The sequence below is a fragment of the Dreissena polymorpha genome, chromosome 3 (assembly GCF_020536995.1).
Source record: "Dreissena polymorpha isolate Duluth1 chromosome 3, UMN_Dpol_1.0, whole genome shotgun sequence".
Taxonomy (NCBI): Eukaryota; Metazoa; Mollusca; class Bivalvia; order Myida; family Dreissenidae; genus Dreissena; species Dreissena polymorpha.
In genome coordinates, this window is record NC_068357.1 from 71487255 (window position 1) to 71512389 (window position 25135).

The 25135-nt window shown below is 38.0% G+C and overlaps 1 protein-coding gene across 1 annotated transcript in view; it reads right to left on the reverse strand.

Moving 5' to 3' along the window:
• The window catches only part of LOC127874702 (dynein axonemal heavy chain 6-like), a 279888-nt gene that overhangs the window by 143493 nt on the left and 111260 nt on the right, over window positions 1–25135 (reverse strand). The window contains 6 exon segments of the mRNA XM_052419240.1: window positions 6919–7047; window positions 7570–7922; window positions 8788–8925; window positions 9105–9239; window positions 10004–10254; window positions 19275–19455. Coding sequence (XP_052275200.1) covers window positions 6919–7047; window positions 7570–7922; window positions 8788–8925; window positions 9105–9239; window positions 10004–10254; window positions 19275–19455 — 1187 coding nt within the window.

Sequence of the window (25135 nt, forward strand, 5' to 3'; positions counted from 1 at the left end):
AAGACTGGCCCCTACTGTCATTCCCAGAATCGGATGAGAAGGCGGTAGAAAGGGTAGGTACCTAGGGCTGGTAAGTAGGAGGTCCACCCTTGCCGGTAAAAGGTTTGGAATAACTCTTATCCGGCTGAGACTTGTTTTTCCTACCAGTTTTCTTAACAGACGATTTCTGAGAAACAGAAGGTCTGTTAAATGAAGACTGTTTGTTACGAACTGATCGAGGATTCAAGGAAGGCCTTTTAGAGAAAAGGTTATTCCTCTTATCCTTCTTAACTGCTGGATTTGCCATTGGTCTAGAAACAGGTCGCTTAAAGGCCCCTTGGCGTTGTCCAGAGTTGTTTCTAGCTAAAGAAGCATGAAGTTGATCATCTTGTCCGCTGAAATTACGTCTTGTATCCTTCCACCGAAAAGAAATCTTGATTAGAAGGTGCTGCTGAGAGAATTCATACCAGGTTTTAATAGAAAATCTTTCGTTAAAGAAGAAAGGATAAGATCTCTACGAATCCTTAGCATCTCCGACATTGAAGAAGCAGCATTATGTGAAAGGGACAATGTCATTCGTGAAAGATGAATTAACAAAACACGAAAATCTTCAGGAACCGAGTCCGACCAATCACACACCAACTGCAAAATAGTTGCTAGCATGAGATCTATCTGGTTGGTAATACCTAAAGATCTGCGTTCTCTCACTTTCTAATGTTCCAACATTGAATAAGGAACAGAAACTGAAGTTGAAGAAGTAGGCATTTTAAGCAACAGCTTATTGATGTAAAGATCCTGAACCGGTAATTTGGCAAAATCCAAGCCGGAAGTTGGATCAGGTACAGAATGCTTGTAGCTTCTAGTACGTTCATTATGCTTAGGATCAGATAAATCCTTAGGCATTTTCCACAGTTCTCCTCTTTAGGAATGGTCTTATTAGCTGATTCCAAAGATTGAACAAGAGCACCGCCTTGCGGGTGCAGACCGCTCATCCATTTTCTTTTTAAAGGTGAAGGGACTCTCATTTTCAATCACAAAGGAGGGAGGGGTGGAGTGAAGAGGGGTGCATTGTGTGGGGGTGTGGACATTTATTACATTATCTTCCAAAAATGCGAAAAAGAAAATAAAAATCGGTGGGGGGGGGGGGTGGGGGTGGGGATTCTTGGGTGCGATGGTTGGACGGTATTTCAAACATAAAATAATGAAAATAAATATTTGTGTTTTTAACCGTATCAAAAAAAATAAATTGGGGGGGGGGGGGGGGTGAGGTGGGGGGGGGGGGGGGGGTATAGTGTGAGGGTGTGGTGGTAATTTGTGAGATGATCTTAAAAAAAAAAAAAAATAGGGGGGGGGATTCAGGTGGGGGGAGGGGGGGTGGGGGGGGATTCTTGGGTGCGATGGTTGGACGGTATTTCAAACATAAAATAATAAAAATAAATATTTGTGTTTTTTAACCGTATCAAAAAAAAATTGGGGGGGCTGAGGTGGGGGGGGGGGGGGGGGTATAGTGTGAGGGTGTGGTGGTCATTTGTGAGATGATCTTAAAATAAAAATAAAAATAGGGGGGGGGGAAGGATGGGGGGGGGGGCACTGGCGATGGTTTGGGTGGAGTCTATCGTGGTATGTCAGGTAAGAGTAGTTTTGTCAAAGTATCAATCAAATCTAATCATATATAAAGAAGTTATGGCAATTTTAGCAAAATTTAATAATTTGACCTTGAGAGTCAAGGTCATTCAAAGGTCAAGGTAAAATTCAACTTGCCAAGTACAGTACCCTCATGATAGCATGAAAGTATTTGAAGTTTGAAAGCAATAGCCTTGATACTTAAGAAGTAAAGTGGATCGAAACACAAAATTTAACCATATATTCAAAGTTACTAAGTCAAAAAAGGGCCATATTTCCGTAAAAATGACATCCAGAGTTATGCAACTTGTCCTTTTACTGTACCCTTATGATAGTTTGCGAGTGTTCCAAGTATGAAAGCAATATCTATGATACTTTAGGGGTAAAGTGGACCAAACACAAAACTTAACCAAACTTTCAATTTTCTAAGTATAAAGGGCCCATAATTCCGTCCAAATGCCAGTCAGAGTTACATAACTTTGCCTGCCCAGTCCCCTTACGATAGTTAATAAGTGTTGCAAGTATGAAAGCAATAGCTTTGATACTGTAGGAATAAAGTGGACCTAAACACAAAACATAACCAAATTTTCAATTTTTCTAAGTATAAAAAGGGCACATAATTCAGTCAAAATGCACGCCAGAGTTATCTAACTTTGCCTGCCCAGTCCCCTCATGATAGTAAGTAAGTGTACCAAGTTTGAATGCAATAGCATTGATACTTTCTGAGAACAGTGGACCTTAACGCAAAACTTAACCGGACACCGACGCCGACGCCAAGGTGATGACAATAGCTCATAATTTTTTTTCAAAAAATAGATGAGCTAAAAACTGATAAGACAGTAGAAACCAATAGGAAGGCGTGTATCAAGGTGAGAAGTAGCCTTAGAAAGCCTGTTGGGATAAAATACAAACTTATTTTCCGTGATAGAGATTGTCGAATTAGTAGACATCTCCGCAGGTCTTGGGCAATAATCATCACCAAGAGTTGAAATATTAGTTCATAGATCTGATTAATTGATGACAAATATTGATAAGTGTCATCATTGGAATCTGCCTCTGAATCCGCCTCATTGTCTACAACACCAGCAGTGTGTATAGAATCAGCGGAAACATAAGTGGAAATGCTAGGTCGTTTATCATGCACCAGATTGCGAGTATCTGGTAATGATGAATGACCATCTACACAATCAACACTCTGACAATTCAAACCGGTAGATGACGGTATATTATCAGGATTGACTGGTACGAATTGTCCATACGAATCTTGAAGCCATAACGTGTCCGGATTAGACAGTGCCGTAGCAGGAGGTACCCGAATAGGTTATGTAGCCGATACCCATGGAGCAGAGTGAGTATCTGTAGTGGTGAGAAAAACACCAGAAGACAAGGTCTACGAAGTAGTACCAGTCACAGCAACATATGTTAATGTTAAACTGGAAACTGGATCTGGTACATAGAGTACAGCAACATTACAATCCAAGACAGGATAGTACTGTGTAGGATAAGGGTAGTAAGAGCGACACTGCCTACGTGATGCATGACTATGAGTTTTATCCTTACTATGCCGAGAAACAAATCTGCTTCAATGGGAACGACATCTCCTAGAATAACGTCTGCTAGAGTCTCGAGATGATCGGTATCGATCATATCTACGCCGTGAATGAGGACTACTCGATAAAGGATGCCTTTGAAGAAGAAGAGGAGGAATATATATCGATGATGATGATCAATGTCTCTTTCTCGATCGATGACCGGTGAACTGTGACCGGTAGTACTGACCGGTGACCGGTAGGATTGACCGGTGACCGGACCGGTCCTTCGTGACCGATGGTATTGACCAGTAACTGGACTGGTCACTGTTGATAGATGACCGGTGACTGGAATGGTCCCTGATGACCGGTGACCGGTGGTATTGACCGGTGACCGGTAGTATTGACCGGTGACTGGACCGGTCCTTGGTGACCGGTGGTATTGACTGGTGACCAGACCGGTCACTGTTGATAGATGCCCGGTGACCGGTCCCTGATGACCGGTTACCGGTGGTATTGACCAGTAGTATTGACCGGTGACCGGACCGGTCCCTGAAGACCAGTGACCGGTGGTACTGGCCAGTGACTGGTGACCAGACCAGTCACCGGTGACCGGCACCATGGACCGGTGAAAGGTGCCATGGACCGGTGACCGGTACCACGGACCGGTGACCGGTGCCATAGACCGGTGACCGGACCAGTCCCCAGTGACCGGTCCGTTACCCGGTGACATACCGGTCATACTATGACCAGTGTTGTCACCAGGCAATGACCATATGGCGGCTGCCAAATGGTCCGGCATTGGTCATAGTCCTTGACCAATGCCATCGGGCATAGACCGGCTGACAGTTGTCACCATATGGTCTGATGTTGATTGACTTTCTAACGAAGTTAGCATAGTACAATCTTCATCTTGCCCTATACCCGGTTACTGATGCTGCCAATACTCGTCTGTAGTCTGTAAAGTCACCGGGATTTTCTCATCTGATGAAGGTTCATCTGCCCGTTTTCTGCTCAGAAACGTTCTGTGACGAATTGCTTTCTGCCATGTTGCATCGTCCCACACACTATAAACAGAGCATTTATGATCAAAGGTACAATTAGTACATAACAAGTAAGTATTGTGGGAATCCCACGACTTCTTAATGTGACCATGTGAACCTCTAGTTTGTAAATTCATTCTTATTCTGAAATTAGAAAAAGAAAAGAATCCACGTAAGAAAACAGTGCAAAATGAACAAAATAACTTAAATATTCAGTTAAACAAATCATTTACACTGCATAATATAGTCAATAACTTGTTGACATATATCACGAAATCCTCGTGCTCAATTCATGAGCACATGTAAAAAACCGGCAAAATGTGAAAAAAATTAACTAAAGCTTTGTCACAGACGTGACAAATACCCCCACATGCCGCATTGACACAATATTTTGCATGTCGTCTTCACAAAAAACAGCGGACACCATGCTAAATGTGTAAAACGCACTAAGTGACCCCTTGACCTAGTTTTTGACCCAGAAAGGCCCATGTTCTAACTTGGCCTTAAGATCATCTCCATAAAACTTCTGACCAAGTTTGGTGAAGATCAGATGTAAACTACTTGAATTAGAGAGTGGACACCATGCTGAATGTTAAAAAAAGTGACCCCGTGACCTAGTTCTAGGCCTGGAATGGCCCATGTTCAAACTTGTTCTAGAGATCATTGTAAAACTTGTGACCAAGTTTGGTGAGGATTGGATGAAAACTACTTGAATTAGAGAGCGGACAACATGGTGAGGTTTAAAACGCACTAAGATACCTCGTGACCTAGTTTTTGACCCGGCATGACCCATATTCAAACTTGACCTAGACATCATCTAGATACAACTTCTGACAAAGTTTGGTGAAGATTGGATGAAAACTACTTGAATTAGAGAGCGGACAACATAGTGATGTTTAAAACGCACTAAGTGACCCCGTGAACTTGTTTTTGACCCGGCATGACGCATATTCAAACTTGCCCTAGACATTATCAAGATACAACTTCTGACCAATTTTGGTGAAGATTGGATAAAAACTACTTGAATTAGAGAGCGGACAACATGGTGAGGTTTAAAACACACTAAGTGACCCCGTGACCTAGTTTTTGACCCGGCATGGCCCATGTTCGAACTTGACCTACACATCATCTAGTTACAACTTCTGACCAAGTGTGGTGAAGATCGGATTTAAACTACTTGAAATAGAGAGCGTACACCATGCTCAATGTGTAAAATGTACTAAGTGACCCTGTGACCTAGTTTTTGATCTGGCATGGCACATGTTCGAACTTGGCCTTCAGATCATCTAGATAAAACTTCTGACCAAGTTTGGTGAAGATTGGATGAAAACTACTTGCATAAGAGAGAGGACACCATGCCGAATGTTAAAAAACGCACTAAGTGACCCCCTGGCCTAGTTTTTGACCCGGCAAGGCCCATGTTCGAACTTGGCCTTCAGATCATCTAGATACAACTTCTGACCAAGTTTGGTGAAGATCGGATGAAAACTACTTGAATTAGAGAGCGGACAACATGCTGAATGTTTAAAACACACTAAGTGACCCCGTGACCTAGTTTTTGACCTGGCAAGGCCCATGTTCGAACTTGGCCAAGACATCATGTAGATACAGCTTCTGACCAAGTTTGGTGAAGATCGGATGAAAACTACTTGAATTAGAGAGCGGACAACATGCTGAATGTTTAAAACGCACTAAGTGACCCCATGACCTAGTATTTTACCCGGCAAGGCCCATGTTGGAATTTGGCCTAGACATTATCTAGATACAACTTCTGACCAAGTTTGGTGAAGATCGGATGAAAACTACTTGAATTAGAGAGCGGACAACATGCTGAATGTTTAAAACACACTAAGTGGCCCCGTGACCTAGTTTTGGACCTGGCAAGGCCCATGTTCGAACTTGGCCTAGACATAATGTATATACAACTTCTGACCAATTTTGGTGAAGATCAGATGAAAACTACTTGAATTAGAGAACGGACACTTAATACGGACCGACAGACAGACCGACCGACAAGTTCACTCCTATAAACCCCCCTAAACTTCGCTTGTGGGGGTATAATTATCAACAAAATAATACAAGAAAAGATTTCTGAATGAAGTAGAAACGATAAATTATACAATTCATCCACTTCAAACCCAAATCCACCACGCAGTATTGAACAAAAAGTCCAAATTTAAAGCCGATAAAAAAATGGCGATCTGCACAGTGTGTCTCCAGAAAAGTCAGATGAGTTACGGTTCTTGATTTCCGGTTAGGTTACATTGTACTTTGTTTAACCTGATCTGTTTTCAGTTAGAGGTGGCGAAATTCCGGAACTTGAAGATTTCTGGAGAAGCTAACCCACCTAGAAAGGTATAGCTAGGGATAGCAGGTATGTATTTATGACATTAAAATTCTCAACGCTGTTTTAACAGGATAAGCTTAAACTCACTTATCCATATTTCAAAGAGGTGCAAACATGTCAAAGTAAAAATATGGTAAGCTTTAAATGAAATTTGTGTGTGTAATGAACAGCATAAAAAACATATTTTTTACAACATAATAACCATTAAACAGCAATATAAATGGGCCGTGCTCAGTGAAAAGGGGGTTTAATGCATGTGCGTATAAAGTGTCGTCCCTGATTAGCCTGTGTAGACTGCAAAGGCTTATCTGGGACAACACTTAACGCACATGCATAAAACCTTGTTTTTTGAGAGTCAAGCCCTATGAACCCCTTTAATCCCTGTCCAGCATCTCACCTTCCAGGCATTTTTCTCAGTATGGTAGAAGCCACTGAGTTCCAGGAACTGTCGGAGGAGTTCCAGGGGTGGTTGGGCCCCGTACTCCTCGGGGGCAGGCATGTTGAGGTCGTCTACGAACAGCAGCACCTGGGTAAGCATATACAACATCAGCAACAGCATAACCAACTTCAGACCAAACAAATATCAAATGAGCAGTGCATTTTGCGAAAACTTGTCTTAATGCATGTGCCTTTGTAGTCCCAATTTAGCCTGTGCAGTTTGCACAGGCCAATCAGGGATGACACTTTTGGTAAAAACTGGATCTTTGCTAACAAGATACATTCTTTAAAAAAACAACAACATAAAAAACCCAAAGTGTAGACACTTCATTCACATGCATAAGGCACTGTTTTTCCACAGTAAGGCTCTAATCATGATACAAGAATGTTGGGCAATTAACAAAAATACTGGTTGTATACCATTGACTGTGCTTTTGTCTCAAGGAGACCTAACTGTGCCTCTACTCTTCTGCATCCAAAAGGTACTACCACTATACTACTGTTTCAAAATAAAAAAGCAAACAATATAAATTTTCTATAAAAAAAACAACAAATTTATCTGAAAAACACACATCTCATTAAAAACACATCACAAGTAAAAACACAGTACCTTTCTCCCCTTTGGAGCCCCAAGGGTATTCCGCCCTTTCTGAATCAGGTTGTGCTTGATCTGTGCCTGCAGACGGGCAGACGTGGTCTGGGCAGAGAACTGAATCATGGAACTGATCACGCCCGTGGTGGCCCGTGGCTTGGTCCCCAGCAATACGTCCATGCCACCTCTATCCTCCTCTTCCTGTCCCCACTTTGTGAGGGAGCTGATGTTCTCCAGGAGTGATGCTCCCTTGTCAGAGTAGTTGAAGATGCTGCCCAGGATTGTGCCCTGCTTTATTGCAGTCCCGCCCTCCTTGCAGAGGCGCTTCAGTGTGTAGTTGATAACTGCCGACTTGCCCACACCAGACTCCCCTGAATTAATATGATACATGAACCACATCATGATAAAATGGGTCTTACGCCATATGCAGCCATTGTGGTGGTTTTAGCTACAGATTGGCCTGTGCATCCACTTCCATAAGTAGACCACAAAGCCTTGTGTGGCTTTATAGCAGACAGGGTAGCTGCTAACCAATATGCGCAAATTTGCTGGCTGGTCTGGAGCTAAGCTGGTAGCATATGGCATAAGATCCATTTTGGCATAACACTTCTTAAAAAAAGATTGAGAGGGAAACTATTGAAGACATGTTAAACATGGAGCTAAAAATTGAAAAGAACATGTCAAACATTAAACGTATAAATTTCAGGTAAAGTGTTGAGATTGAAACTATCTTATCTGAGACAGACTTTATATCCCACTCCGATGATAAGTGATTGCGGTCATATGTCAAGTGATCCCACTCATATGCCAAGTGATCCCACTCCTGTGACAAGTAATCCCACTCATATGCCAAGTGATCCCACTCATATGACAAGTGATCCCTATCATATGATTAGTGATCCCACTCATATGACAAGTGATCCCATTCATATGACAAGTGATCCAACTCATATGACAAGCGATCCCACTCATATGACAAGTGATCCCACTCATATGCCAAGTGATCCCACTCATATGCCAAGTGATCCCACTCTTTTGACAAGTGATCCCACTCATAAGACAAGTGATCCCACTCATATGCCAAGTGATCCCACTCATAAGACAAGTGATCCCAATCATATGCCAAGTGATCCCACTCATATGACAAGTGATCCAACTCATATGACAAGTGATCCCACTCATATGACAAGTGATCCCACCCATATGAAAAGCGATCCCACTTTAAAACCCACTCACCAGTGATAAGGACCGGGTGCTTGTTGAGCATGAGCAGGCTGGAGAGGAAGGAGAAGCGAATCACGTCCACGGTGGGCACAATGTCAGAGTCATCTCCCCCTCCCTTTTTCTGGTCCATCGACACACCCAATGTCTCACCTGCATAGGGTTAATCATCAAAATTAATATATCCATTTGTTGCAGTGCCACAAAAGAAATATAATTCTTTCCTTTCAATTTAAGCCATGCAAATCCATAGTATGAACATTAAAATTCAAAACAATAATAATTTTAGCATCCAAATACAGTATAGACCAGACTTCTAGTCTCTTACTTACCTATGGTTATGATGGCTCCTTTCTCAATCAGTGACTTTGTTGAAGGCACAAGGGCATCCCACGGTACAAAAGTGCCCGACTCCATGTCAATAAAGTAGCTGTAGATGGTCCTGTTACCAGTGGGAAGCCTCACACCTACAAACAACAGTTCTCATCGTTAGCAGTCACTGGCACCAATATCACAGATCAACAACATTAGCATCAATATTGTATGACCCACATTATGCAACAATGGGTCTGATTCCATATGCAGCCAGCACAGTTTGGTCAGGAGCTCCACTGTCCGCTTCAAAGTCACACAAGGTTTTGTTGTCTCATAAGCTGACATGTAGCTCCTGACAAGACTGCGCAATTGCACAGGCTGATCAGAAGCTTCACTGACCTAACATGGCAAAAGCAAGACCTTAAAACAAGCGACATATTTGTTGCAAGCAACCCGTTGTCTTACAATGATGATCATTTGTGCCCATTTATTTAGAAAATCTCATTTTGCACAACAAAGTTGTTGATGCAAACATATACCAGTACTTTCACTATATACATGTAAGCAATATGCAAAATACTTTCAAGAGTCCATTGTTACATTGACCTTGAGGCAAGCAACATGATTCTTGCGACATGTTGTCTTTATAAGATGTGCTAATGTTGAAATCACCTAATGCACGACAAAGTTAAGGGCCAAATGGGACGACCAGGTGGAGGTCTCAGGTTAATTCCCCAAGCTGAAAGATTCCAAAAACTAACTATATATTTTCAGTGTTGGTTCTACACAAGAAACCAATTGCAAATGTCCTAGTAAACATTAGGCTTTTGATACAATCTAACTTCGAAAATAGGCTAAAAATCACAAGAGAACATTATTTGTTAACATTTACGCACAACTAAAAATTCAAACGTACCCAAAGGAGGTTCAACCTCAAACAGCTCTCGCATGAAGTTGTCAAACTCGTTACAGATGTTGACCTCCTTGTCGACCTTCTCCTGACCCCGCCCCCTCTGCTGTGACCCCATATCATCCTCATCCATGTCCTCCTGGCGCTTGAAGTTCCCTCCCACGCTCCATGTGTACGCAAACACAAACAGCTTTCCAAGCAGGTTAGTCAACTGACCAGGATTCTTCTGCATGTAGTACTGACGCAGGTTTGTAGATCTGCGGGAAAAGTCATGCCCATTGATGTTAAAATTTAAAATCACTCTAAAAATCTTTTAACAAAGTGATTTTTAGTGCTCATCTATTCCTGTAAAGATGAACCTCTGACTGGATATGAAATGGTTTCATAAAAATGATAATAACAATTTTAAGCAATGTCAATGAAAACAATGAGAGTTTTTATCAGAAATTTTAAGTGAAAATGTTACAATGATTAGCAATTATTTTCTTACAGATAATAGTATAATAAAAACTTTCCGCCATTAATTAAACCATGCATGCAATATTTCCTGATTTTAGTGGGACCATTTGCTTTTTGGCATGCATTTCCATTGTCCAAACATGAGACGAAAAGTCCCAAAATACAACAAAGTAAGATTTTCAAGCTTTGTTTTGCCAAAAATTAGTATAACTAATTACTTCATATGCCACTTATAATAACACTAAATAGCCATCTGTCCAAATGTTTTTTTGTATTTTGTAACCACAATCTCCAGTTACTCTTGAGATATATTTGAGACATATTTTAATTTGTTGAAAAGAATATATGCTATTGTTATGTGGCCATGGGAAAAATCTGAGGGCACTTAATAGGAAAAAATCACTTTAGCCGTGCTTTGGGAAAACAGGGTTTAATGCATTGTGAAACCTTTAGGTGTCCACAAAATAGTCATGAAATGTCCCAATATTGGCATGAAAAATTATGGCTTGCCTGGTTTAAAATGTAGTAAAAATGACAATACACAAACAGAAAATAAAATAATTGGATACACCAAAAATAACAACAATAAACAAAAAAGAAAAAATAACAGTTATTGGCTTCAACAGTTTAAAGATTGAACTGTTTACAAGTCAAAACATTCAACAAAAGTCCAAATATTAAAATAAAAAGTCAATTCAAAAGTCCAAACAGTAAACACTATAAAAAATGCAAACATTAAATGGACCATAACAATTGCTACCTTTTCCACTTGTTAAAATACTTTAATTCTAGTTCATGCATTCGAGTACGAAAATAAAAGGCCACCCCGGCTTCTTTTCCTTGCCGGTGTCTTTTCACTAAGTCCTTTCCTTGAATGGTGAGTTTTGCTACTTGGTCCATTTTCATTCGTAATGCTGCTTTACGACGTGAGCTCCTACCAAAACATTAGTTGACACCTGGACACTGTTGTCTTTAATTTGTTTGTATTTAAATGCATGGATTGTTTGATCTTGCAGTCACATTCCATAAGAATGTTAACACACAAAAAGTTAACGCCAGGTATTGTTTGAAATAGTTACTGTATTTGTATGCGAGAAAAAAAAAAGCATCTACAGACGGCAAAGAATTTGTGCAATACAGTCAAACATTAGGATACAAGATTAATAAATGTTCAAAAATACATAAGTATTATGAGCACTGCATCTTACAAATACTCCAGTACAAGATTATATTGTGAATATAATATCTTTTTGAACAAACATTTGTGTCAAAGACTATACAAAAGCACAAAAAGTACATAATTTTCTGTAATATAAGTGGCCAGAATATATAAGAAACTTTTAATAATTTCCATAATATGTCAAAATGTATACACAAATAAGACACATCAGAATATAATTTGCACATAAACAAACTATCTTGAAAGTTTGCAATCACATATATTAATCAATTAAATGTTCAATTTTAACTTTTTTGTTTCATTTAAGAGCAAATTTGCCTGTTAAACTTTATGCCTCTTCAATATTTGTTGACATTTTTCATCTCACAATAGACTTTCTTAAAAGTTCATACACACAGTTGATTACCATTTAGTTTGCATATAAGCATTTATTATAATGCACGAAAACCAGTGAAAGACACCCAATTGATAGATATGCAGGTGTACATAGTAAAATCATTAATTGGAAGGCAGAGTATTTGAAGATCAAATACTGTGAAACCATCAGGCATTAATTTTCGTCTATTTTGTCAGTGGACCTAATAACCAATTTAAGATCCTTACGAATAATTATGTTTAAATAAGAGCACCGCCTTTCGGGTGCAGACCGCTCATCTATTTTTCTTTTTAAAGGTGTAGGGACCTATCTTAATTTCAATAACAAATGAGGGAGGGGTGGAGTAGAGAGGGGTGTATAGTGTGGGGGGTGTGGTCATTTATTACATTTTCTTCCAAAAATGCAAAAAAAATGCAAACAAATTTATTTTTATTTTTTTTTAGGGGGGGGGGGGGGCTTCTTGGGTGGGATGGTTGGACGGTATTTCAAAAATAAAATACATGTAATAAAAATAAACATTTGTGTTTTTTAACCATGTTTGAATTTATTTATTTTGACTTTTGACCTTGAAGGATAACCTTGACCTTGAAGGATAATCTTGACCTTGATGGATGACCTTGACCTTGAACTTCCACCACTCAAAATTTGCAGCTTCATGAGAACACTGCTTTGAAATGTTTTTTTTTTTTTGGATCTTGAAGGATGACCTTGACCTTTAACTTCCACCACTAAAAATGTGCAGCTTCATGATAACGCTGCTTTAAATTATTATATTTTTTACCTTTCACCTTGAAGGATAACCTTGACCTTGAAGGATGACCTTGAACTTGAACTTTCACTACTAAAAATGTGTAGCTTCATGATTACGCCTCTTTGAAATTATTTTATTTTTTTCCTTTGACCTTGACGGATGACCTTGACCTTGAAGAATGAAGTTGACCTTGAACTTCCACCACTCAAAATGTGCAGCTTCATGAGAACACCGCTTTGAAATTTTTAATTTTTTTTTTACCTTGAAGGATGACCTTGACCTTTAACTTCCACCACTCAAAATGTGCAGCTTCATGAGAGCACTGCTTTGAATTTATTGTTTTTACCTTTGACCTTGAAGGATGACCTTGACCTTGAATTTCCACCACTCAAAATATGCAGCTTCATGACAACACCGCTTTGATTTTTTTTTGGACCTTTGACCTTGAAGGATGACCTTGACCTTGAAGGATGACCTTGACCTTGAACTTCCACCACTCAAAATGTGTAGCTTCATGATAACGCCGCTTTTAATTAATTTTTTTGACCTTTGACCTTGAAGGATGACCTTGAATTTGAAGAATGACATTGACCTTGAATTTCCACCACTAAAAATGTGCAGCTTCATGAGAACGCTGCTTTGAAATAAAAATAAATAAATTGCCCTTTGACCTTGAAGGATGACCTTGACCTTGAAGGATGACCTTGACCTAGAACTTCCACCGCTCAAAATGTGCAGCTTCATGAGAACGCCGCTTTGATTATTTAAAAATTGTTTTTTACCTTGAAGGATGACCTTGACCTTGAACTTCCACCACTCAAAATGTGCAGCTTCATGAGATACACATGCATGCCAAATATCAAGTTGCTATCTTCAATATTAAAAAAGTTATGGCCAATGTTAAAGTTTTCGGACGGACAGACGCCATATATTTGACATTTGACCTTGAAGAATGACCTTGACCTTCACCTTTCTCCACTCAAAATGTTCAGCTCCATGAGATACACATGCATGCCAAATATCAAGTTGCGATCTTCAATATTGAAAATGTTATGGCCCATGTTAAAGTTTTCGGACAGACAGACACCATAAACTTGACATTTGACCTTGAAGGATGACCTTTACCTTTCACCACTCAAAATGTGCAGCTCCATGAGACACACATGCATGCCAAATATCAAGTTGCTATCTTCAAAAGTGAAAAAGTTATGGCCAATGTCAAAGTTTTTTTCGGACGGGCGGACGGACTTACTGACATACTGACAGACAGTTCAACTGCTATATGCCACCCTACCGGGGGCATAAAAAAATTTGTTTTTGGGTGGGGGGTGGGGGGGGGGGATATAGTATGAGGGTGTGGTGGTCATTTATTAGATATTCTTTAATTAAAAAATAATAATAATGGGGGGGGGGGGATTGAGAGGGGATTCGGGGGGGGGGGGGGGATGATTGGGGGATGGTTTGGGTGGAGTCTTTTGTGGTATGTCAGGTAAGAGTTGTTTTGTCAAAGTATCAATCAAATCTAATCATAAATTAAGAAGTTATGGCAATTTTAGAAAAATTTAATAATTTGACCTTGAGAGTCAAGGTCATTCAAAGGTCAAGGTAAAATTCAACTTGCCAGATACAGTACCCTCATGATAGCATGAAAGTATTTGAACTTTAAAAGCAATAGCCTTGATACTTTAGAAGTAAAGTGGATCTTAACACAAAATGTAACCATATATTCAAAGTTAATACTAAGTCAAAAAAGGGCCATAATTCCGTAAAAAAGACAACCAGAGTTATACAACTTGTCCTTTACTGTCCCCTTATGCTAGTTTGCGAGTGTTCCAAGTATGAAAGCAATATCTATGATACTTTAGGGGTAAAGTGGACAAAAACACAAAACTTAACCAAATTTTCAAGTATAAAGGGCCAATATTTCCGTCAAAATGCCAGTCAGAGTTACATAACTTTGCCTGCACAGTCCCCTTACGATAGTTAGTAAGTGTTGCAAGTATGAAAGCAATAGCTTTGATACTTTCGGAAAAAAGTGGACCTTAACACAAAACTTTATCAAATTTTCAATTTTAATTCAGTATAAAAGGGCACAAAATTCTGTCAAAATTCCAGTCAGAGTTACATAACTTAGCCTGCACAGTCCCCTTATGATAGTTAGTAAGTTTTGCAAGTATGAAAGCAATAGCTTTGATACTTAAGGAATAAAATGGACCTAAACACAAAACATGACCAAAATTTTCAATTTTCTAAGTATAAAAAGGGCACATAATTCTGTCAAAATGCAAGCCAGAGTTCTCTAACTTAGCCTTCCCAGTCCCCTCATGATAGTAAGTAAGCGTACCAAGTTTGAATGCAATAGCATTGATACTTTATGAGAAAAGTGTACCTAAACGCAAAACATAACCGGACGCCGACGCCAAGGTGATGACAATAGCTCATAATTTTTTTTTTTTAAATACGAGCTAAAAAAGAGAGAAATTAAAAATTTATGTAAGCCACGCATAATACTACGTCTGTTTTGTAATCAAGATAAATCCAGTTTTGACACAAAGGGGCGCACATTTCACAGTGTACTTAACTGACACGTGGCCTTGCTGTAATATGCGGATGAAATTAAGCTGTATCGAATGCGTTGACTTCGTTTAGGTACAATAGTTATGATTAGCGCTTATTGTCAACAACTTATTTTCCATTGTGTGTACAGTAGATTCCACTTAATTGAATATCGGATAATCAAATAATTCGGTTAATTGAATAGAAATTGAAAACACCAAACCATTTGTATCTCTTCCCGTTGAAAACACTCCACATATTCTGATAACAAATATGGCGTATTTCGGTTAATTGAATAGCCAATTTTCTATTGCACACTATAATCCAGCAAAGAATGTCACAAATCTCCAAGGATACGCATGGTATCGACGATTTTGACAGACACGCTCAATCGACTTCCTTTGTTTTCATTTCACACCATGCATGTATGCAGCGTCTGTCAAGCGTCACGTGACTAACAGGTGTAGTATGCGAGCAAGTACAATGCAAACACTGGAGTCTCCGGTGTGAAGTCAGGTGCAAACTTTCGAATGTAAACTGTCGAGTAACACACTTCAACAGTTTATTCAGGGCTCGACATTAACGATAGTCCGACTGTCCGGGACAACCTAATTGTTAGTCCGGAAAAGTAAATAAAGAATCCGCTAGTCCGACGGGACAAGTGCTCGTTATTATTTAATAACTTAAAAAATGCCTTTAAATCCGTTATTTATGTGGAGAAAAAACGCATCGTACCGAAGTATGAGCGTCCTAGAAATTGGTCCGTATTACTTTTTTTGTTGAATTCTCAAATGCGCATAATTAAATTTGTAATCTGAAACACTCTTCCCAATTTAATTTTTACTCGACGTTATCACATTCTTCAAATAAACTGCAAATGTACAGAGTGTTTTAATCCTTTCTCTAGAGAAAAGCGCGCGCAAATTATTCCCTACATGTACAACACCACGTCAAACACATGGAAAGCTAGCGTGTATTAAATTTCCGTTAAATGTTTCGTTGTGAATTTTAACAGAATGCTATCACGAATGATTTGGAATTTGACATTTCCTGAAAATTAATTGCAAATCAAACAAGCTGTATCTTTATCGCTTCGGTCGTTTACAAAAGTCATTAATGAAACAGTTATTGTACTGTATACTGATGCAACAGAAAATCTGGACGAAACTGGATTAAGTGTTGGGTGTTGTGAAAACACGCTTAGCGGTTCTATTGATCTATTGTGTAGACTGCAATGTTTCAACAAAAGGGATTAAAAATGTGCGAAAGCGACTCTTTGCGGATGATGGGGCGTGTCTGTCAAAATTGTCAAAACGATGCATATCCATGGAGATATACATGTAGGAGATTCTACGCTTTAATATAGTGTGCAGTCGGATGATTGATAACGAACGTGTAAGTGGCAGATGCGCAAATATTTTCTGGCACTTTTTTTCCGAGATCGTATTTTTATGCAAGACGAAAAAAAAGTAGGGTCGGTACCAAAATTGTAAGTAGGGTCGGGTTCCTTGAACAACACACTTTTGTTTTGTTTAAAAGCAATAAAATGAAAATGGGAAAAATCATTACACGCACCGTATGGCGTGACATTGTACATTGCTGCATAGTTTTCGCTAGCTTTTTGTTGGGGGCAAAGGAAATACATGTGGTGGTTTTATTTAAAGCTAGAAAGTGTGTTTTGGATTACAAAATTTGTATTCTCATTTGAGAATTCAACAAAACATTAATATTATATTTATAAAGGATTCAATTTTTAATTCCAATATTAACTTTTTTAAACGCTTTATATGTCGAAACGATGTTTTGATTATGCATGAAAAGCACAATTTCCAGGGGGATTACACCCGGTTAGTGATAACATTGGAAATATAACATATTCCGTATAATTGAATACTCCGGATAATTGAATATTTGGACGTGGTAAATGGGCTATTCAATTAAGCGAAATCTACTGTATTGTGTTTTTCAAGGGTGTTGACTAATTGTCAATTGGCTTCGTTGTTTCAAACACTCGTTAACGGTTATTCAGTCCCTCTAATCCGCTAGTCATAACATTGAACTTGTCAATTTCATGCCATAATAAGGGCCCATTACTATCACCTGATAACAAAAGAATATTTATTTGGCATGTGACAAACAGGACTCCCAAGTGTTCTCCCTTTTCCCCAACATGATATATTGCAACCGCGAAACTGTGATTTATCGCGGACATGTATTACAAACAAAATGGATATTGACTGACGCATTTTTTTTTTAAATCAGAAATTGGCGATTTTAAATGCTTATGAAATAGCCATTTTTTTAATGATGAAATTTCGTGCTTACGAAAATAAATGGTTTCACAGTATGAAAGATTGCTGGTGCTTCACTTATACTTTACCTCTCTGCCTCTTGCAAATCCAACAAGGTGACAGTGTCATTACTTGATATGCTTTTTCTCTTTTTTCTAAGTTCACTAAGAATTCATACAAAAACACATTTCATCCAGAGCTTTATAAGGTGGAGAACTAGAACAAATTAATCCCAAAACCCGATCTGGTGACTATGATGGTTTTTAAATCTCAGACTTGATCAATGGATTTCGAAAGCAGACCTTAAACAAGAGCTGTCAGAAGACGGCGCGCTCGACTATTCGAGTGCTTGACAGTTAACGTAAGCCATCATGGTGAGGGGGGGGGGGGGGGGGTATAATGTGGGTGTGTGGTCATTTTATAGATGATCTTTCAAAAATAAGGAAAACAATATTTATTTAATTTTTTTTTTTTGGGGGGGGGGGAGGGATTCTGGGGTGGGGCATGGGGGATGGTTTGGGTGGATAGGATTGTGGTATGTCAGGTAAGTGTTGTTTTGTCAAAGTAAGAATCAAATGTGATCATAAATAAAAAAGTTATGGCAATTTAAGCAAAATGTTCAATTATCTAAGTATAAAAGGGGCCATAATTCTGTCAAAATGTTTGATACAGTTGTCTTCTCTTGTTTATAGATCGGGGTCATGTTGGTAGAGAAGTATGCCAAATATAAAAGCAATATGTCAAAGGACATAGGAAATAATTGGGGTGGTACGCAAACTTTAACATAGATTTATCAATAATATGCATATTCTAAGTATAAAAGGGGCAATAATTCTGTCAAAATGCTTGATACAGTTGTCTGCTCTTGTTTAAAGATTGGGGTCATGTTGGAAAATGAGTATGCAAAATATAAAAGCAATATGTCAAAGGACATAGGAAATATTTGGGGTAGTACGCAAACTCTAACATTTGCACACTAACGCTAACAGGAACGCCGACGCCGGGGTGAGTAGGATAGCTCCACTATATATATTTCATATATAATAGTCGAGCTAAAAATAGTGTGAATAATAATGTTTATGATATTTTCATGGGATTTATTGTTAATTAAGACTAGCTAGGTGACTTAATTTAAACAGCAAGAAAACACTAGCAATCTCCAAATCTAGGACAAGAAAAAAACATTTATTGCAAGTTCATTTTCTAAAAATATTTTTCACTCTGACTCCAGGCGCAATGCCAACAAAAGTTCTCTATATCAAACATGGTCTAAACCTATATAATGAACCGATGAGAATTCTTAAAACAACTCACCAATGAGAATGCTTGAAACACCTCAGTTATGAGAATGCTTGAAACTTCTCACCAATTAGAATGCTTAAAACATCTCACCAATGAGAATGCTTGAAACTTCTCACTAATCAGAATGCCTGAAACATCTCACTAATGAGAATGCTTGAAACATCTCACCAATGAGAATGCTTGAAACATCTCACCAATGAGAATGCTTGAAACATCTCATCAATGAGAATGCTTGAAACACTTAATTTAGAATTCCATTTTTATAAGGTAAAGGTTAAGATTAAGACTAAGATTGACCATTAACTAATCACAGTAATGAAGCCCAAATCTTGAAACCTACAGGCGAAAAATACAATTCCTACCCAGAAGTCTTTGAAGTATGTTGCACCTGCTCTGCAATGGGATCCATGTCCTCTTTGACCTTGGCTGCTCGTTTTCCCACTCGTCGACGACCTTTTGACCTTGAAGTCCGGCCAGAGTTCTTGCTAGAGGCACGACTCTCGTTCCGTTGATCAGAGGAATCTGTATGAGTTTCTTCTTTATCTGCAATATTTTCTATATTTTATTTTTTGCTTTGGAATATATGCAAGCAAATGTTATTTTTTATTTCTTAAGATCCTTGAACATTTTGGAAACTCTTCCTTCACTAGGAATTATGATGTGTACAGACATTACTTTGATTACGAGTATAAGAAAACTAAGACACAGAATTCATTTTAAAGCTCTGCATATAAAAAGAGTTTTAGCTAAGTGTTATTCGATAAATAAAGATATACAATAAGTGTTATACTTCAAACACTTTTAGATTTTATCTTTATACATGTATATATATTCTCTCTTGACTATGATTTACCAGGGGTCATGTTTGATGCTGTTGCATACAATTTTGCAGACATTTGCAAGAAATGCAAGGCAAACTGTTTTTCTTTTGAGAAGTACAACATAAATATCATATCTTATTAATACCTTGCTTTATGTATTCAACAATGATAGTTTGTTTAAAGTTATTTAAAGACCGTTTAGCACCCAACAGTCAAACATGTGACTTTATGCATGTGTTGCATTTCACTGTATTGCATGCAATAGAGTATCTTTTCATTGAAGCCCATTTCAACAATGCTGTACAATATACTGTATCTAAGAAAAGAAAATTCACAATTCATATTTGACTGCGTCAGTAAGTAAGAACACAGAAAATGCTCTCAAAGAGAAAACCTTTTTTTTTAAATTCTTTTAACTAAACATTTGATAAATAAAGAAATATATATAACCAACAACTAGCAAATATTCAAATATGAACATAGAACATTAAATATTATTTCCTTATACAAATATTTAACAAAAACACACAAAAAAAAATCCATTAACAACATCAGCCTACCAGTTGTACTCATTTCGCTTGGCAAATTTAAATGCATTTAGAATATTGAAAAACATTATCTTCATTAATATACATGAAGAAACAAACATACTATTATTAAGCTACAGTGGGAAAAACCAATACGACAATTTTTCTATCATACAAAAAAAATGCCGGATTCCTGTGTGACAAAATGTTAAACATGTCACAGTACACAATTATTAATGTGTTACTTTTTAGTATCTAATATAATAAATTATAATTTGTTGTCCAAACCCAAACAATAAAAAAGACACTGTTTTGCCTTCAGTGAAATTACAGAATGCTTATTACACTGTAGGTCACAGGAAAAAAATTACCAAATTCAAAAACATGTTTTCCTTAAACCAGTCCCTTATCAAAGCGGCATAATTCTGCAAAATTGTAGCTCAGGGTTATGAGCCTTTTTCGGTGTTTATGTTATATTTGAGCCGCGCTCTGTGAAAAGGGGGTTTAATGCATGTGCGTTAAGTGTCGTCCCAGATTAGCCTGTGCAGTCCACACAAGCTAATCAAGGACAACACTTTCCGCATAAACTGCATTTATGCTAAGAAAGCACAGGTGGTTATAGTGTGTGGCTATGATATTAATTAGTGAAAACATCATTTTGAATGATAAATTATCATATTACAAGGAGATATCAACTTTTCTGGGAAAAAATTCACTATCAAATATATATATAACAAGGTATCCAACTCGAAATCACCCGAAAACGGGGTGCATCGTTTTGAACAGCCATTATACTTCATCAATTTTGCAGCGATTTTCACGATCTTGGTCTTATTCAATGCAGAAATGAATTTCCTTTCTGGAAATGTATATGTCTTGCAATATTTTTACAAATACTGGGTCATCTTTAAGAAATAACACAATACACAACTGGCGTGACCCAGTCGATCAGACCGTATTTATGACTAAAATCTTCACCGAGTAAAGGGCATTTTCCCTGAAAAGTTCACAGACCTCGATACCATAATTTAACAAGAACACGGCCTTGCGGGTGCAGACTGCTCATCTATTTTTCTTTTTAAAGTTGTAGGGACCTATCTCAATTTCAATCACAAAGGATGGAGGGGTGGAGTGGAGAGGGGGGATAGTGTGGGGGTGTGGTCATTTATTACATTATCTTCCAAAAATGCAAAAAAAAATAAAAAAATTTCTTGGGGGGGGGGGGGGGATTCTTGGGTGGGATGGTTGGACAGTATTTCAAAAATAAAATAATAAAAATAAATATTTGTGTTTTTTAACCATGTTTGAAAAAAACATGAGATGTGTTTGTCAGAAACACAATGCCCCCTATTGCGCCGCTTTGAAATTATTATTTATTATTTTTTTTTACCTTTGACCTTGAAGGATGACCTTGACCTTGAACTTCCACCACTCAAAATGTGCAGCTTTATGAGAAGGCCGCTTTGAAATATTATTTTTTTGACCTTTGACCTTGAAGGATGACCTTGACCTTGAAGGATGACCTTGAACTTCCACCACTCAAAATGTGCAGCTTCATGATAACGCCGCTTTGATATTGTTATTTTTTTGACCTTTGACCTTGCAGGATGACCTTGACCTTGAAGAATGACCTTGACCTTGAACTTCCACCACACAAAATGTGCAGCTTCATGAGAACGCCGCTTTGAATTTTTAATATTTTTTTTTGACCTTTGACCTTGAAGGATGACCTTGACCTTGAACTTCCACCCTTCAAAATGTGCAGCTTCATGAGAACGCCGCTTTGAGTTTTTTTTTGTTTTTTTTTTACCTTAAAGGATGACCTTGACCTTGAACTTCCACCACTCAAAATATGCAGCTTCATGATAACGCCGCTCTGATCTTTTAAATAATTTGTTTGACCTTGAAGGATGACCTTGACCTTGAAGGATGACATTGACCTTCAACCTACACAACTCAAAATGTGCAGCTTCATGTAAACGCCGCTTTGATTTTTTTTTTAACCTTTGACCTTGAAGGATGACCTTGACCTTGAAGAATGACCTTGACCTTGAACTTCCACCACTCAAAATGTGCAGCTAAATGATAATGCCGCTTTGAATTTTTTAATTTGTTTTTTTACCTTTGACCTTGAAGGATGACCTTGACCTTGAAGGATGACCTTGAACTTCCACCACTCAAAATGTGCAGCTTCATGAGAACACTGCTTTGAATTATTATTTTTTTACCTTGAAGGATTACCTTGAAGAATGACCTTGACCTTGAACTTCCACCACTCAAAATGTGCAGCTTCATGAGATACACATGCATGCCAATTATCAAGTTGCTATCTTCAATATTAAAAAAGTTATGGCCAATGTTAAAGTTTTCGGAAGGACAGACGCCATATATTTGAAATTTGACCTTGAAGGATGACCTTCACCTTCACATTTCACCACTCAAAATGTTCAGCTCCATGAGATACACATGCATGCCAAATATCAAGTTGCTATCTTCAATATTGAAAAAGTTATTGTTAAAGTTTTCGGACGGACAGACACCATAAATTTGACATTTGACCTTGAAGGATGACCTTGACCTTTCACCACTTAAAATGTGCAGCTCCATGAGATACACATGCATGCCAAATATCAAGTTGCTATCTTAAAAAGTGAAAAAGTTATGGCCAATGTTAAAGTTTTTTTCGGACTGACAGACAGACTGACTGACATACTGACGGACAGTTCAACTGCTATATGCCACCCTACCGGGGGCATACACATTTTATTTTTCGGGGTGGGGGTGGGGTATAATGTGAGGGTTAGGTGGTCATTTATTAGATGATCTTTAATGAAATGGGGGGATTGAGGGGGGATTCGGGGGGGGGGGGGGTTTGGAAGGAGTCAATTGTGGTATGTCAGGTAAGAGTTTTTTTGTCAAAGTATCAATCGCATCTAATCATAAATAAAGAAGTTATGGCAATTTTAGAAAAATTTAATAATTCAAAGGTCAAGGTAAAATTCAACTTGCCAGGTACAGTACCCTCATGATAGCATGAAAGTATTTAAAGTTTAAAAGCAATAGCCTTGATACTTTAGAGTTAAGTGAATCTAAACACAAAATGTAACCATATATTTAAAGTTACTAAGCCATAATTCGGTAAAAATGACAACCAGAGTTATGCAACTTGTCCTTCACTGTCCCCTTATGATAGTTTGCGAGTGTTCCAAGTATGAAAGCAATATCTATGATACTTTAGGGGTAAAGTGGACCAAAACACAAAACTTAACTAAATTTTCAAGTATAATGGGCCCATAATTCCGTCAAAATGCCAGTCAGAGTTACATAACTTTGCTTGCACAGTCCCCTTACGATAGTTAGTGAGTGTGGCAAGTATGAAAGAAATGGCTTTGATACTTTAGGAAAAAAGTGGACCTAAACACAAACTTAACCAAATTTTAAATTTTCTAAGTATAAAAAGGGCACATAATTCCGTCAAAATGCCAGTCAGAGTTACATAACTTTGCCTGCACAGTCCCCTTACGATAGTTAGTAAGTGTTGCAAGTATGAAAGAAATGGCTTTGATACTTTAGGAAAAAAGTGGACCTAAACACAAAACTTAACCAAATTTTCAATTTTCTAAGTATAAAACGGGCACATAATTCCGTCAAAATGCCAGTCAGAGTTACATAACTTTGCCTGTACAGTCCTCTTACGATAGTTAGTAAGTGTTGCAAGTATGAAAGCAATGGCTTTGATACTTTAGGAAAAAAGTGGATCTAAACACAAAACTTAACCAAATTTTCAATTTTCTACGTGTAAAAAGGGCACATAATTCTGTCAAAATGCCAGTCAGAGTTACATAACTTTGCCTGCACAGTCCCCTTATGATAGTTAGAAAGTGTTGCAAGTATGAAAGCAATAGCTTTGATACTTAAGGAATAAAATGGACCTAAACACAAAACTTAACCAATATTTTCAGTTTTCTAAGTATAAAAAGGGCACATAATTCTGTCAAAATGCAAGCCAGAATTATCTTACTTTGCCTGCACAGTCCCCTCATGAGAGTAAGTAAGTGTACCAAGTTTGAATGCAATAGCTTTGATACTTTATGAGAAAAGTGGACCTAAACGCAAAACTTAACCGGACGCCGACGCCGACACGGATGCCGACATCGACGCCGACGCCAAGGTGATGACATAAGCTCATAATTTTTTTCAAAAAATAGATGAGCTAATAAAACGTATGAAAAAACATTCTTACCGTGCTTGCCATTACATGATGCATCAAAAATAACTGTCCAGCGCATTTTGAAACCTTTGTTTACATACATTTCAACTAACTGACATTTTAAACACACAAGTGATTTCATTGGTCCAATGCGAAGGTGTGTCTTTACAACTGGAGATTTCATTCATAAATACCGTCTGATCGATGTTAACTGGGTCAAGCGAATTGTGTATCACGTTATTTCATAAAATTTGACCCAGCATGTGTAGAAATATAACAAGATATATACATTTCCAGAAAGGAAATTCATTTTTGCGTTGAATAAGACCGGATTCATGAAAATCGCTGAAAAATTGATGAAGTAATGGCTGTTCAAAACGATGCACCCCATTTTCGGATGATTTCAAGTTGGATACCTTGTTATATATATATTTGATAGTGAATTTTTTTTTTTCAGAAAAGTTATTTTTTCGTTATAATATGATAATTTATCATTCAAAATGATGATTTCACTAATTAATATCATAGCCACACGCTAACCACCTGCGTAATAAAGGACTTTCTTTAAACGAAAACTAGAGCTTTGTCACAGACGTGACTAATACCCCCACATGTCGCATTGACACAGAATATTTTGCATGTTGTCTTCACAAAAAACAGCAGAC